The sequence below is a fragment of the Plenodomus lingam genome (genome assembly GCF_022343315.1).
Source record: "Plenodomus lingam strain CAN1 chromosome Unknown contig_27, whole genome shotgun sequence".
Classification (NCBI taxonomy): domain Eukaryota; kingdom Fungi; phylum Ascomycota; class Dothideomycetes; order Pleosporales; family Leptosphaeriaceae; genus Plenodomus; species Plenodomus lingam.
The window spans coordinates 148,371-159,745 of record NW_027093942.1 but is presented as its reverse complement, the minus strand read 5'-3'; the positions used below and the strand labels follow the sequence as shown (position 1 = coordinate 159,745).

Genomic DNA, 11,375 nt, shown 5'->3' with positions numbered 1-11,375 from the left:
TCTCAATCGTCCCCACAATCAAATCATTATTGCAGCAGATGCAGATATCATAACGCTGTGTCTGTGTCTGTGTGTCTGTGTGTACGCGTGTGTCTGTCCAATGCCCACTCCCCAACGCCCAAAGTAAACACCGCAACACCTCCCCTACACGGTGAGATCGAAGAGAAAAAGAAACAAGGTGCAGAGTGCAACAAGAGGCAATGAAAGAGAAAAAGGTCGACCATTGACAAGCATACGCCCATCCGCGCTCTCCCCCTCTCGTATCCAACAGACATAAAAGAGATGACCATGCTTGGTCGCGTGCAGGTGCTATTACACTTCATCTGTCATCCAACGGGCGGTGTCCACTTCAAGAATGCACAGCACCCTTTCGTGACCCCCGGGTTCTTCTACCGCGAAATCCCAGTCTGATACGGTGCGATAGCGAGGACAAGTGTCTCATCTGCTACAAGCAAAAAGCAAGTAAGTGGTTGTCCAAGAAGATAGTGAGTCGGCATCGATAATGATACGCAGTAAGTATGAGATAGAGGAAGAAAGACGTCTAAAAAATCATCGACCGAACCTGCTCCCTACGGCCTGAACTGCCAGTCTCCCGAGGTCGTGGAAGAGGCGCTTGTGAGAAGCGCACGTCCTTTGCTGGAGGTGTTGGCGCGTTGGATTGTGTTCGTGCATAGCCCTTGACAGGACTACAAGGAACTGACTTGTTGTAGGAAGCAGTATCGGACTGAGTGCGTTGGTGGCTCGGTCGTCTGGTATTGCCAGTTTCCTGCAGTGGCTTGGCAGGTGGAGCTGGGGCACCAGGCTGTGATCGCGCAGCCTTTTCCTTGCGCTCTTTGTCTAAGACCATGGCAGCCCAGCCTTTGTTGGTGGCAAGATCCTTGCCTACAGTCTCGGTGAGAACCTTCATCCAAGCCTCCTTTTGCTCGCGGCTGTCAGCGTAGAAGTCAATCACCTCCCCATTGGCAAATCGGATTCGGAAGCCTTCTTCCACAAACATGTAGCCTTCCTCGTCTTCCGCAAAGCCCGACTTGCGGCGACCACCAGCTTTGGTGGCTGACGGTTGCTGGAGGGCACTCTTATCGTCAAGTAGCTTTGAAGCTTTCGCGAGGTTGATGGTGGCGCGTGGCTGTCGTGTCGATTCATGGTATGCGGTGAGTTTCGTGCCGTCAAGGCGGAAAAACCTCCGTCGCCAATACTAGAAGAAAGTTAAGTTGGTCCAATTTCGTAGACAAAGACTAAACTTACTGGACAGTCACCACCTTGTTGGCTCAAGATGCCCTCGAATGATATGTCCTTGATTTGCTCGGCAGCCTTGAGCTCGCGGATGCAAGCGTTCATGCTCTTTGGCATATCCTCATCCGTAGCACCCTTTGGCTTAGGTACGTAGAGCAGTTGCAGAGTAAGCTTTCCAACTCGGTAAGGCGGCCTTCGGACAACTCCACCACGCTTACTCTTGACACTGCTTGAACTGTTGTCTACAGCCCATTCGTTGAAGCAAGGAACATCCACAGTATATGGGCGACCATAGGCTTGAGCCTCATAGTTGTTTAGGCACACGTATGCGCGACCAAAAGACCCATCTTCTCCAACCAAGTCGTGCAAAAGGTCCCAAGCGGTGGCTTGCTGATTGCGTTTCAAAGCAGCCTGGGCCTCTTGTTGCTCCTGAAGGGCAAGGCGTTCAGCCTCTTCCTGTGCCTTGCGCTCCTGCTCCCGGCGCTTTTTGGGCGAAGACAAAAGGTTGCGGAAAGCAGACTGGGACTTTTTGTGATTCACAGCCTTGACAGGTGCAGCTGTAATCTGTGGCACTGGCGGAGGTTCAAGCTTGGTCTGGAGAGTGAGCTGGAACTCGAGGTCATCCAAAACGACTAGCTCAAACTCCTGCCCAATGGGAGCAGACTTTCCGAGTTCCAGCCACGCAGTTGTCACGCAATGTAGTCCATTATCCAGTGTAAGTTGAAATTGAGTGCGTTCGTCTAAAGAGATTGTTAGCATACGACAGGACGTTGAACCAGGGGAAGAGCGTACTCTTTGGCAATGGCAAGTCGAGGTCCTTAACACCTACGACCTTTACAAAAACCCTTCCTCTTTCCTCGCCATCCTCAAACTCCTCGTCGCCTTGCTCGGCAACAGAGTCTAGACCGGCAGCCACTGCAGAGTCTTGGCCAGGCAGAGGAGGCGCAGGGTCCAGTGACGTACGCGTACGGCGACCAGACGCCGTTCGAATGCTCTTTCGACGGGGCTTGCCATTCCACGGTTCTTTGGTCCAAGCAGGCTTGCGCTCTGCGCTCGACTTGCGTTGATTTGCCTTGCTCGTGTTTTCAATCACACCATCAGCACTCATGGGACGCTTCTCGTCGCTAAAATGGCGACTGCTGGCGACTACCATCTTAGTATTCTCGCGCATTAGGTATCCCTTCTGTTCGCGGGGGCGTTCGTTAGCGACAGTCTGTGCATAGAGAAATCCTGTATTGGAAATCTGGCTTTGCGGATCATGTACCGTAGCCTTGGACATGGAGAAACGGGCAAACGAGGGTAAAGGAAAAAGGTCAGGTACCTTTTGCGTTGCAATAATGTGATCAAACTCTCGATCTAGACCAAAGCTGAGATCGTGCGACTCTTCTCCAAGGTTCAAATCACCAAGGCTAAGGTCAAGCATACGGTTCTCCTTGTTGGAGATGCTAATTTGGGAATCCTCATCTTCTACATGACCCATCTCGAGCACAAGCGACTGGCGCTTGGGGCTTCGTTCGGGAACGGGTGGAGCATGGGTGCCGCTCACTATGCGACGAGTGGCTGCCATGTCAACCTCATCTGGTATCAGTGATGGTCGGGTCTTTAGCTTGCCACCTGCGCCCCGAATGGTGGCTTCACGTTGTGGAATCTCTGGAGAGTCTTCCTGGGGTGGCGGGGACATGGCCACTGGGTGACGAATCACAGAGTCAGGTGTTCCAGGTTCCTCATCAGCTTCGGGATCATGGACAGAATCTTGTTCGGGTGTAGCTGGACGGCGTAGGAAGTCGCGCATCGCATCTATTCTGGGTGCCGTATCCATTGGGCTTGGGGCGGTTGTCAAGGAACACTTGACGGGGTCCACGTCCAGATCCACGTCTTGCTTGGCATCAAAAGACGAAAAGAGCTCATCCTCACGAGCAGGTTTTTCCTCTGGAGCGGGAGACGTGCTTGCGGGAGTGGGGGTGGGTGGACCAGACGAGTCAATGGTGCTCTGGGAGGTAGGCTGCTCCTCAGGGTGTGGAGATGGCGATGTAGAGTACCGACTTTCGTCATCATCTACTAGTTCCTGTTTTACAGGATGACGAATGACCGAAGACTCACGCTCATATTCGTCGAGCACGGACAGTTCCGTGGCATCGGCTTCCCCCATGTCAACACCATCCACGTCGGTCACGTCGCCATAGCTATACGCATCAAGGACGCTGTCAGCCTCGCTCTCAGGCACAGCAGAGAGCTGTCCGGGAACCTCATCGAAATTGGACGATGCCTCTCGAGAAGGAATGGCAACATCGGGGTCCAAATCGGCAAGGTCACCATAGCTGCGTTCTGGACTATACTCTGCATCGTACTCGTAGCTGTCACCTTCCTCATATTCGTCAAAGGTGCGGCTCTTGACCCTTCGAAGAATGGATTCTCTGGAGATGCGTGGGGTCTTTTGCTCATCGACTGCAACCTCGGTTTCCGTAACCTCGATCTCATCGACGTGGACCTCTACGCCCTCCTCTACCTTTTTCTGATCATGCGTCTCTTGTGTAGGCGTACTGGTGTTGGTACGATTGTCGTCAAAATTCATTAGTCGTAATCGATCTTCCAGCGACATGGAGCTTTCACGAAAGTTGAGCAAGTCGGCCTTGGAGATGCCTGCGGCCTTGGGTGGCGGAGGAAGATTTCTGCGAGCGTCACTTACGCGCTCAGCTGCCGCCGAGAGTCCAATGCTAGAATCGCGTCGTCGCTCGGGCAACTGCACACCAGGAAGAGGTGGTAGAGGCCTGGATTCACCATCAGACTGGGTGGAGCCTCGACGAGCATCACCCACTGCGCCATTGGTACGCGCACTTGGCGCAGGGCTGCTCTCGGGCTGGTCAAAGACGTCGTCGTATTCATCTGTCAACGAGGTGTTTGCAGCATCGGGGCTCATGTGTCGCCAATCCTCTGGCAAAACAACGGGTGTCTTGTCGGTGTCCTCAAGCGAAGCATCAAAGCTGTCGTCTTGATCAAAGCTCATCTCATCCTCCGTCTCTGTTTCCGACTCGTAGCTGCCTTCTCGGGAGACTGAAGCGACAGAAGGATCGGGTGTGACCATTTCGAACTCGGTGACCAGGGGTGGAGCCGTGTCGAAAGTCACACTCTTAGCATGACGGCGCAATGGGCGCGGTGTCTGATGCTTTAGCTCGTCGTCATCCGTCAGGACGCTCTCGTCAGGGTTGTAGTGGGGCGAATTGAAGCGTCCGTTGCTAACGAGGGAAGATTTGGTCGGAGAAGCTCGGGCATCGGGTGGCGAAGGCTTATCCTTGGAGGGTGAAGAGAATGGAGAGGACAAGTGAGGCTTTGTTGGAGATTGTTTGGAGGGGCTGAGGGTGGGAATCTTGCTCAGGCTCTCGCGGTGGCGGTGAGCCAAGGCGCCCTCGGTCTCAAGCCTTAGGCCATTGAGACCGTTTCCACCATAGGCATTGCCCTGAATGGCAGTGCTCAGAGGCCGTCCGGTTGCGAGGGGCCGGTCCAGTGGCTGTACTGCGGCAGGATCGTACTCGTACTTTTGCTCACGGGCAAACATGTTGCTATTCTTGACACGGGACTGCTTCTTCAGGTTTTCAATCGAGTTGCGCTTGGGGGAGAGCACGGTTGGCGAGCTGCCTTCATGCTCGTTTTCCGACGACTCAAAGCGGCTCTTGGGGGAGACGGTCTGTTCTTTCCAAAACAAGCGTGGGCTGTTGGTAAAGGGCGAGGAGTCTCTAAAGGGTGAGCTTTCCTTGACGAGGTAAGGCTTCTGGGCCACGTTAGTCGGGGCTGCTGCATGGAAGGAATGCAGCCTGAGCCAGGTCAGCAGAGGCTATAGAATAAATACCTTTGTTGACTGGTTCCAGCTGGGGGAGTTCCTCCTCTGCTCAGTAGGGCCAATCTCGGAGAGTGGACGGCCGCTGCCCTTTGTGGGAGAGGCAGTCGGCGTCTTATTGATGCGCAGCGGCGAGACCTGCGGTTGCCATGATGAGCACGCATATCGCGAGAATAGTCAACTGGCAGTGTTGTGCTTGGGGACTTACCGCTTCGTTGCGCGACATGCTGACTGGCTGTAAGGCGAGGTTCTTTGTTGTCGATGCGGCACAGCAGTGTGCGTTGTGGTGGAATGTTTGCGAAGAATGAAGGGCTCCCTCGAGGAGTAGTACTGTGAAGTGATTTGCACAGGGCAGGGCTGGTAAACTTAACGGATGCGCGCACTGATTAAAAGATGGAAATGAAAAGTGAATGGCATCTACCACGCGCAGGCGCTATTGTGCGATCGATGGAGAAAGTGGGAGAAGATGCAGATGCGCGCGGGTTGATATGGTTTGGCGACGGGCGCTATCAAGGCCAAACAGAGCCGGGATGCGGGTTGACCAGCTGGGTTGTTTATGCCAAGGATTCGGTTGTCGCAGTGATGGCCAGCTGCGACCCGCGCACTTGCCGAATGTGGTCGGTGCCCATTTTAGCCTTAGCCCGACCCGCGCCTCTTGGGTAGCGCCAGAAATCTTGGAGCGACGTCACATGGCCAAATTTATTTCTGTCTCTGTCTCTGTCTCTCTCTCTCTCAAACACACACAAAAGTGATAACCACACACCCTCTGCCCTATTATGCTGCGTCGCCTACCGCGACCTTGCGTCTTTTGTGAGGTGCGGTCACTGTTGGGAGAGCTGCCAACGGCACCCCTGCGTCTCTCTTCCCACAGCAACAGCAGCAGCAGCAGCCAGCAGCAAATTCGCCTATATACCCAGGTCCAGCGCGAACGTCAACGAGAAGGTCGAAATGAGGGCGTCAGAGACAATCTGCATGAAAGAGCAAGTCGCCATGGTGCACCCTCTCGCTTCTCCAGACCTGGACCACCAAGGCCATCCAGAGGTCGCGATGCGCCCAGGCCTTCTCGCATGGTGCTCTCCGACACGGTGGCCCAATCTCCACGATCCAATGACCGAACTGCCAGATCAAAGCAAGACGCTTTTGGCTTCTTGAATCGCACCGAGGTGCCTCGCGGGCTGGAGAGGATACGGGAGCAGAGAGAGGCGCGAGGGAGTCGGCCCGCAACGGGTCGGGATGGCGACAAGAGAAGGACCAGATCAGAGCCGTTCCATGCACTGAAGATGCAAAGCTCCCTCCACCAGGTACCCTACAGCAACCGAACCGCAGTAAAGCGCCAGGTCGAACAGTACGACTCGTTTGACAAGTTCCCTCTTGCTGAACCTATACTACGAGCCGTCAATGATGCGCTCCCAGACCTCGAATACCGCAATCCCACGCCCGCACAGGCCGTTGCCATCCCAGCTCTCCTCGGACTCTCCAAGAATGTCCGTACAAAGGCTAGGTCGAAGAGTGCAGGGCCAGAGACGTTTTTGCTGGCAGCAGAGACGGGCTCGGGCAAGACGCTCGCCTATCTCCTCCCGACTCTCGACGCCATCAAAGCCGAAGAATTACAAGAGAGGGAAGCTGCAGAGGCTCAAGCCGCCAGAGAGGCCGAAGAGGCCAAAGAAGCCGTTGCCAACCCAATTGAAAAGCGAAATGACATGTTTGCTGCCCCAGAGCCCGAAGTCAACAAAGCGGTCGACCCAGCCCGTCCCCGTGCCATTATCCTCGTCCCCTCCGCCGAACTCGTAACTCAAGTGGGCGCTGTCGCAAAATCTCTCTCGCATATTGTCAAGTTTCGCGCGGCCCCCATTTCTGCAAAGATGTCTGCGACCGTCATTCGCAACCAGCTCTTCAATCCCAACGGTGTAGATGTAGTGATTAGCACGCCAATGCTACTTATCAGTATCGTACAAAGCAACCCCAACATCCTCGCCCGCGTAACCCACGTGATTTGCGACGAAGCAGACTCGCTCTTTGACCGCTCCTTCAAGCCCAGCGTAAACGAGATTCTTGAGCGCGCCAACCCCTCACTCAAGAAGCTGATTCTCTGCTCTGCCACCATTCCAAAGTACCTGGACAAATATCTCGCCGACAAGTACCCCGACATGCACCGCCTAGTCACTCCCAACCTTCACGCTGTGCCCCGCCGCGTACAACTCGGTGTCGTGGATGTAAACAAGGACCCCTACCATGGCAACAAGATGCTCGCCTGTGCCGACACCATCTGGCAGATCGGAAAGTCTTCTGGCGAATACCATCCAGAAGAAGGCAAAGAGGCTATCCCAACAAAACGCATCCTCGTCTTCGTCAACGATCGCGAAGACACCGAGCAAGTTGCAGACTATCTCGTCAGGAAGGGCGTTGATGCAATGGCATTCCATCGAGAAAGTCGCGAGGTCCAGAAGCTAGCATCCTTCACAAGCTCTGGATCCACCAAGGATGCCGACTCAGCCTGGCCCGCAAAGCCAGAAACAGCAGGCAAGCGCACTCTACCCAACACCAAGGTCATCGTCACCACAGATCTGGGCTCGCGAGGTATCGATACCGTGTCTGTGCGCCACGTTATCTTGTACGACGTACCACATACGACTATCGACTTCATCCATCGTCTCGGGCGTACCGGACGCATGGGCCGACGTGGGCGGGGTATCGTCCTTCTTGGGCCGGGCGATCGCGCTGACGTTGTTAGAGAGGTTCGCGAGGCTATGTTTAGGGGTGAGGCTCTTATTTAATCAGATGATTCACGCCTGGAGGCGCAGTCTTCGATGCCGTAACAACCGTATATATGTAACAAATAAAGACCTTGTCTACGAATATAACGAAACAAAGAAAACATGTCCAAGACTAAATCGAATGGCAGTTTTGCATCAGAGTAGGCCCCTTGCGGAATGTTGGGTATGGACTCCGGTGCTTCGTGACTGTGGGGTTTTAGATTCACAGTGAGTGTGAGTTGTATTCTGGAACATGAGTCTTGGTGTCTTGACCCAGTCTAGGACTCATAGATATGTCACAAGGGTTATATAAATATCAATGGTTCCTTTAATATATCGAACGCCATCTGCACACCTAAATTCTCCCTACCAAAGTGCTCTAGACGTTTTTCTTTCCCACCTACACATACAACACCAACAACACCACCCATACTCCCCAACATGTCCACAACCCCCGCCTGGACCCTCACACCCGTAATCAAAGACCCCTCCTGCACCTCCCTCCCCCCACAAACCCGCTGGCTCACCACCCGCCAACACAACTTCCACAACAAACCCGACGCCATGCGGCGCCTCGGCGCTGCCAGCGTGGAGATGGGGCTCCGGACGGTGGCAAGCAAGGGGTTCTTTGGGAAGAGTGCGGTGGGGGCAGATGGAGTGCGGCGTGTGTGGACGGAGGGGGCGTGACTAGGTTGGGATCGTGAGAGGGATCCGGAGGCAAAGGAGGCGAGGGGGATGTATGTTGTTCGTGTGGATCAGGGGGATGGGTGTAGGGGGTTTTAAGTAGGGTTGGGGAATGGAGGGAAGTAGGGTCGTTTTGGTAGGAGGGGTGACCGTTGTAATACATGTGATTGTGATAGCTGTGGATGAGATAGGCTAGCGGAGACGAGATCCTGATCGAATGTACCGTACCGGTATGACTGTGCGTTAGATCCTGGAGGTGCTGAAGCATTATGCTGATGATCCGGCTATGTTCAGCGTGGAAGATCACAGTCTGGATGTTGTCAATAGAGGCTTACAAGGTGCTACCATGACACGGCCGCCATATACTCCGCTAAATACGCCTTTGCATTTGATGGATCTTGAGTCTGCGCGGTTGTCGACTTGAAGGTGGACTGGGTTGATGCCAGCCTGGCTCATCCAAGTCGTTCAACTGTTCAACTCAACTCCTTCCATGGGTGATGGCATTCGTATGCATACCAATGTCTGATTTGCATCTCGAGTGACAGTCTGAGATGGGTTTGCCCTGGTGACATAGTACCTGCTCACAAGGAAAAGTGAAGGACCAGAGTGGGCACGACCGCGCTCGCGACGAGGCTTGGCGAACATGACTCGTAAAAGGGCCTCTGCAATGCACGTCATCTTCGACAACTTCCATCGCCCCGCCAACATTTGAACGACCTGTTCCGGCTCACGCTTCGCCAGGACACAATTATGGCTCAAAAAGGAGAGCACCTACTCCAGCGCCCACTCTACGGTACGAAACTAATCTCAAAATTCATTTCCCTCTACTAACAAGACCAGTATTCGATCTACCCGAAGAGCTTCTTGCGACACTCACGCTGAAGGACCAATCTGATCGCATACCCCAAGAAACGCCGCCACAAGCGCGAGAGCCGATAAAGGATGCGTCTGAAAAGAGCGAGGGGCACGAAGGACCGGCCAAGGCGACATCGTGCCATTTATGTGGCCTCGGCTTCACATCATTAGAAGACCAACGGAGTCATGTGCGATCAGACTTACATGGGTATAACCTGAAGCAAAAGATCAAGGGTGCAACCCCAGTTGGAGAAGCCGAGTTTGAGAAGCTGATTGGCGAACTCGACGAGAGCATCTCTGGATCCGAGTCGGATGAGTCGGATGAGGACGAGGACGAAGATGGGAGCAAGTCCAAAGATTCCACACTGAGCGCCCTACTGAAGAAACAGGCCAAGATTTCAGATCCAGAGTTTGACGACTTTGCATCAAGAAGGAAACAGCGAGGACCAGGAAAGCCGCCTTTACTGTGGTTCTCTTCACCTGCCATACCTGAAAATATGTCGCTCGGCATCTACCGGGCTATATTCTCAAATGAAGAGCAAGAGGATGAAGCGCACGCCCTTGATGTTCTACGCAAGAAGCAACTATCCCCCAAACAAGCCCCTAGGATCAAAGCAAACGAGGGCGGCGTACCTCTACCTACTACAGACGTTGGGCCGCACTATTTTCTCTGCATGATTGGTGGTGGCCATTTCGCCGCCATGATTGTAGCCCTCGCTCCAAAGACGGGTAAAAAGCATACGGGAGCTGATGAGCGTTCGGCGACTGTCCTAGCCCACAAGACTTTCCATCGATATACCACTCGCCGGAAACAGGGTGGATCGCAATCGGCGAATGACAATGCAAAGGGCAATGCACACTCAGCTGGTTCCTCGATACGAAGATACAACGAGACCGCACTGGTAAATGAGGTCCGTGAGCTTTTGGCGAGTTGGAAGAGCCTCATCGACACCGCGGACCTCATCTTCGTGCGCGCAACCGGCGCCACAAATCGACGTACCCTCTTCGGTCCCTATGAAGGGCAAGTCCTCCGCAGCAATGACCCACGAAACCGCGGTTTCCCATTCAGCACGCGTCGCGCAACCCAAAAGGAACTCATGCGCGCCTTTATCGAACTCACGCGCGTAAAACAAAGCACCATCGACGCAGCCGCCCTAGCCGCCCTCGACCCCCCCCCAAGCACCACCACCACACCGGCACCCACCCCCTCCAAGCCCAAACCTGCCAAACCCACAAAAGAAGAAGAACTTGCCCAACTCCACACCTCGCAAATCATCCCCTTGATTAAACGCTCCAAAATCCCCGCCCTTCTCTCCTACCTCGAATCAAACTCCATACCCGCAACCTTCACCTTCTTACCCCCAAACCCCCACACCCCTACCCCTCTACACCTCGCCGCCTCCCTCGCCGCCGCCGCCGTCGTATCCGCGCTCCTCACAAAAGCCCGCACCGACCCCACCCTACTCAACGTCGACGCCCGCACCCCGTTTGCCCTGGCCCGCGACCGCCCCACCCGCGATGCCTTCCGCACCGCTCGCCACACCCTCGGCGAAGCAGCATGGGCGTGGGATAGTGCCGGCGTGCCGGCGCCGCTGTCGCCCGCCGAGGCCGCGCAGCTCAGTGAGCGGGACAAGGCGGAGAAGGCGGCGGCGGAGAAGGCGGAGGCGGAGCGCAAAAAGGCAGAGACGGAACGGGTGAGGAGGGAGAGTGAGAGGGTGGAGGAGAGGGCAAGGGAGGGGAGGATGGGCAAGGGGAGGGCATTGGGTGTTGGGAAGAGTGCGGCAGAGATTAGGGAGGAAGAGGCTAGGGGGTTGAGCGGGGAGGCGAGGGCGAGAATGGAGAGGGAGCGGAGGGCGAGGGCGGCGGAGGAGAGGTTGAGGAGGATGGGTTTGGGGACCTGATTTTGTTCTGATTTCCAGGAAACGGCCGAGTCTGTTTTTGTCTTGTTTTTATAAACTTGTCATGGTAGATGGGTGAAGATTTTTTAATCTTGAGAGATTTTTACCATGTTAAGATTT

General features: G+C 54.7%; 5 protein-coding genes across 5 annotated transcripts; 3 read left to right on the top strand and 2 right to left on the bottom strand.

Moving 5' to 3' along the window:
- Nucleotides 1–541: 541 nt before the first annotated feature.
- Nucleotides 542–5,291, bottom strand: IAQ61_007092 (uncharacterized protein; the record flags this gene model as incomplete). The annotated part of the gene is made up of 6 exons (XM_066097433.1): nucleotides 542–1,195; nucleotides 1,246–1,973; nucleotides 2,026–2,416; nucleotides 2,555–4,999; nucleotides 5,078–5,203; nucleotides 5,274–5,291. The coding sequence occupies 6 exons, from the start codon at nucleotides 5,289–5,291 to the stop codon at nucleotides 542–544; spliced, it is 4,362 nt and encodes a 1,453-aa protein (XP_065952475.1).
- Nucleotides 5,292–5,841: 550 nt separating this feature from the next.
- Nucleotides 5,842–7,839, top strand: MRH4 (RNA helicase; the record flags this gene model as incomplete). Its single annotated transcript, XM_003840930.1, has 1 exon — nucleotides 5,842–7,839. One exon carries the CDS (start codon nucleotides 5,842–5,844, stop codon nucleotides 7,837–7,839), a length of 1,998 nt encoding a protein of 665 aa, XP_003840978.1.
- Nucleotides 7,840–8,259: 420 nt separating this feature from the next.
- IAQ61_007090 (uncharacterized protein) lies at nucleotides 8,260–8,505 on the top strand (the record flags this gene model as incomplete). The annotated part of the gene is made up of 1 exon (XM_003840931.1): nucleotides 8,260–8,505. One exon carries the CDS (start codon nucleotides 8,260–8,262, stop codon nucleotides 8,503–8,505), a length of 246 nt encoding a protein of 81 aa, XP_003840979.1.
- A 264-nt stretch (nucleotides 8,506–8,769) lies between these two features.
- On the bottom strand, nucleotides 8,770–9,147 carry IAQ61_007089 (uncharacterized protein; the record flags this gene model as incomplete). The annotated part of the gene is made up of 3 exons (XM_066097432.1): nucleotides 8,770–8,774; nucleotides 8,838–8,949; nucleotides 9,019–9,147. The coding sequence occupies 3 exons, from the start codon at nucleotides 9,145–9,147 to the stop codon at nucleotides 8,770–8,772; spliced, it is 246 nt and encodes an 81-aa protein (XP_065952474.1).
- A 105-nt stretch (nucleotides 9,148–9,252) lies between these two features.
- IAQ61_007088 (uncharacterized protein) lies at nucleotides 9,253–11,258 on the top strand (the record flags this gene model as incomplete). Its single annotated transcript, XM_003840932.2, has 2 exons — nucleotides 9,253–9,295; nucleotides 9,343–11,258. The coding sequence occupies 2 exons, from the start codon at nucleotides 9,253–9,255 to the stop codon at nucleotides 11,256–11,258; spliced, it is 1,959 nt and encodes a 652-aa protein (XP_003840980.2).
- Nucleotides 11,259–11,375: the final 117 nt, after the last annotated feature.